This window comes from Chiloscyllium plagiosum, chromosome 45 (assembly GCF_004010195.1).
Source record: "Chiloscyllium plagiosum isolate BGI_BamShark_2017 chromosome 45, ASM401019v2, whole genome shotgun sequence".
NCBI lineage: Eukaryota > Metazoa > Chordata > Chondrichthyes > Orectolobiformes > Hemiscylliidae > Chiloscyllium > Chiloscyllium plagiosum.
Window position 1 is genome coordinate 2544476 of NC_057754.1, and position 3524 is coordinate 2547999.

At 49.4% G+C, this 3524-nt stretch overlaps 1 protein-coding gene across 1 annotated transcript in view; it reads right to left on the reverse strand.

Annotated features, from left to right (window-relative positions):
• Positions 1-365: 365 nt before the first annotated feature.
• The window catches only part of LOC122543812 (mammalian ependymin-related protein 1-like), a 24707-nt gene continuing 21548 nt past the window's right edge, over positions 366-3524 (reverse strand). Inside the window, exon 7 of the mRNA XM_043682602.1 lies at positions 366-518. Coding sequence (XP_043538537.1) covers positions 440-518 — 79 coding nt within the window. The 3' untranslated portion in view covers positions 366-439. The remainder of the gene's footprint in view (positions 519-3524) is intronic.

Consider the following 3524-nt stretch of genomic DNA (forward strand, 5'->3'; position numbering starts at 1 on the left):
CACCGGCCACTCACCTTGTCTCTGCCCCTAATGATTTTATCAGCCTCTATGAAGGTCACCTCCTCCGATCCGGTGAGAAAAGTCCCACCCTATCCAGCCTCCCCTTAATTCAAGTCCTCTGACTCCCAGCAGCGTTTTCAAAACCTGAATGTTTGTGACGCTTCCGGCTAAATTTCCAGCGTGCGGATGCAGTTAGGTGTGACAATGCATCCATAGAGTCTACCACCATTTAGTAATGCTAGCTAGCCTTATCTCAAAGTCTGTATTTGTCCTGCATTAGTGATGGGGAAGTCAGGGAGCAGAACTCTGCATGACCTCCGGCCATTTGACTGGCAAAGTTTCCTACCTCAATAAACAGGGCGAGCAAGGGTACAGTTGTTCTTTATTTCAGATTGTCAGATTAATCTTACAATTGTACCGGATCTGAGAACAAATATTCTCAATTGTTCAGTTTAAGGCACTTAGGAGGAGGGATAAATACATTGGGATCACTGATTCCTGTGGTTAAGTCATAGAACCTAGAAATTTAAATAAAAACAAAATGAGTACAGGCTTGTTCAGTGTTAAGAACAATGTCTAACCATAGGATTAATTGATATTTAGCAAGGTGTGTACAGGGTGGAGATTTTTCTTCTGAACTTTCAATTTGTAGAGTTACTTTGGGCTTGGTAAGGAGGCTGGATGACGGTTTGTTTATTAGAGTCATAGAATCCCTACAGTGTGGAAACAGGTCCTTCGGCCCAACAAGTTCACACTTACCCTCCGAGGAGTAACCCACCCAGACCCATTCCCCTGCAGTTATCCCTGACTAATGCGCACACCCGACACATTCCTGAACACTGTGGGACAATTTAGCACGGGCCAATCCACCCTAACCTACACATCCCTGGGCACTATGGGACAATTTAGCACGGCCAATCCACCCTAACCTACACATCCCTGGGCACTATGGGACAATTTAGCATGGCCAATCCACCCTAACCTGCACATCCCTGGGCACTATGGGACAATTTCCCACGGCCAATCCACCCTAACCTGCACATCCCTGGGCACTATGGGACAATTTCCCATGGCCAATCCACCCCAACCAGCACATCCCTGGGCACTATGGGACAATTTAGCATGGCCAATCCACCCCAACCAGCACATCCCTGGGCACTATGGGACAATTTAGCATGGCCAATCCACCCTAACCTGCACATCCCTGGGCACTATGGGACAATTTAGCATGGCCAATCCACCCTAACCTGCACATCCCTGGGCACTATGGGACAATTTAGCATGGCCAATCCACCCTAACCTGCACATCCCTGGGCACTATGGGACAATTTAGCATGGCCAATCCACCCTAAACTGCACATCTTTGGACTGTGAGAGGAAACCGGAGCACCTGGAGGACTCCCACGCAGGGAGAAAGCACAATATCCACCCGGGCAGTAATAGAGTCATAGAGTCATAGAGATGTACAGCATGGAAACAGACCCTTCGGTCCAACTCGTCCATATCCTAACCTAATCTAGTTTCACTTAGAGTCATAGAGATGTACAGCATGGAAACAGACCCTTCGGTCCAACTCATCTATGCTGACCAGATATTCCAACCTAATCTAGTCCCTTTTGTTAGCACTTGGTCCATTTCTCTCTTAACCCTTCCGATTTATGTCCCCATCCAGATGGCCTGAAAATGTTGCAATTGTACATTTCCCACGGCCAATCCACCCTAACCTGCACATCCCTGGGCACTATGGGACAATTTCCCACGGCCAATCCACCCTAACCTACACATCCCTGGGCACTATGGGACAATTTAGCACGGCCAATCCACCCTAACCTGCACATCCCTGGGCACTGTGGGACAATTTCCCACGGCCAATCCACCCTAACCTGCACATCCCTGGGCACTATGGGACAATTTAGCACGGCCAATCCACCCTAACCTACACATCCCTGGGCACTATGGGACAATTTAGCACAGCCAATCCACCCTAACCTGCACATCCCTGGGCACTGTGGGACAATTTAGCACGGCCAATCCACCCTAACCTGCACATCTTTGGATCGCGGGATGAAACTAGAGCACCTGGAGGAAACCCACAGGGAGAATGTGCAAACTCCACACAGACACTTCAAGTCCACGTGGAGATTGGGGAAGGGGGTAGGGATTAGCACTTCAGTGCATGAAAGAAAAAAAGGTAGAGAGGACCAAAACTAGGTTGTCTCCAAGCAACAGAGGCGCAGTGACGCAGTCAGAATAATTCAAAGTGGGGTATGTGAGAGAGCGTAGGCTAATACAGTATGTCTGCCTCTCTGACAAGAAACCAGGCAAAACCTGTTGGAAACAGAGTTCACAGGAACCCACACGTGGTACTGAAGTTTGGTTTGCAGTTTGTCTTGGGGAGAGGTACCAGCCGAAGGAATATAGCTCCGAGTGAATGCACATGAATTTGCCAAAAGGAAGCCTGTTCCAGTGGAGCCAGCCTCAGCAGTAAACCTTAGCGTGTGAATAGCAGCGACTCTTCACTGACGTTTGGGTTTTGCTCAGGGCCTTGCCGGGATTAAAATAGTGAATCTTCCTGAAAGCAAAAGGCATCTTCATCAACGCATTTCATCCTGCACTGATCGGGACAATTTGCAAGAATTCCAATAGAAGGGAAAACCAACGTGTTGTCCTGTATGAAAGAAGAATGCTAATGGGTTGCCAGGTGGGCTCTAATTGGTCGTGACAGTGCCATGCAGCAGGGGATGATGATTGACAGTTAACTGACAGATTTGTTCAGATTGGATGGTTCCCCCCTTTGTTGGTATTCTTGCAAATTGTCACTGCTCATCCCTAATCACTCCCCACTACAAGGTGATAGTGAGCTGCCTTCTTGAACTGCTGCAGTCCTGCAGGGGCACCCACAGTGCTGTGAGGGAGGGAGTGCCAGCATTTTGACCCAGTGACAGGGAAGGTACAAGTGATCTAGTTCCCAAGTCAGGATGGCGTGCAGCTCAGTGGGAAATGGTACCTGCTGCCCTTGTCCATTGGGGGGGTAGAGGGTGTCGGTTTGAAAGGTGCTGTCCAAGGAGTGTGCTGTGGTCCACTGTGGATGGTACACACTGCTGTGACTGTGTCAGTGGTGAAGGAAGTGAATGAAGGTGGTCCATGGGGTGTCAACCAAGTGGGCTGGTTTGTCCTTGGTTGTAAGGACTAGAAGGTGATGTACAGAGGTAAGGAGGGATGTCAGAGCTAGAGGAGGTCAGAGAGATAAGGAGAGGTGTGTAGTGGCCGGAGTTTGTATAGAGGTAGGGAGCGATGTCAGGACTGGAGGAGGTGACACAGAGACAGGAAGGGATGTCAGGGCTGGAGAAAGTGACAGAGAGATTGGAGGGGTGTCGGGACTTGAGGAGGTGACAGAGAAGGGGAGGGGTGTGTAAATGCTCAAGGATGTTACAGAGATAGGGAGGGGTGTATTGGGGCTGGAGAAGGTTAAGAGATAGGGCGGGGTGTACAAGGACTGGAAGGGGGTTTACAGAGATAGGCAG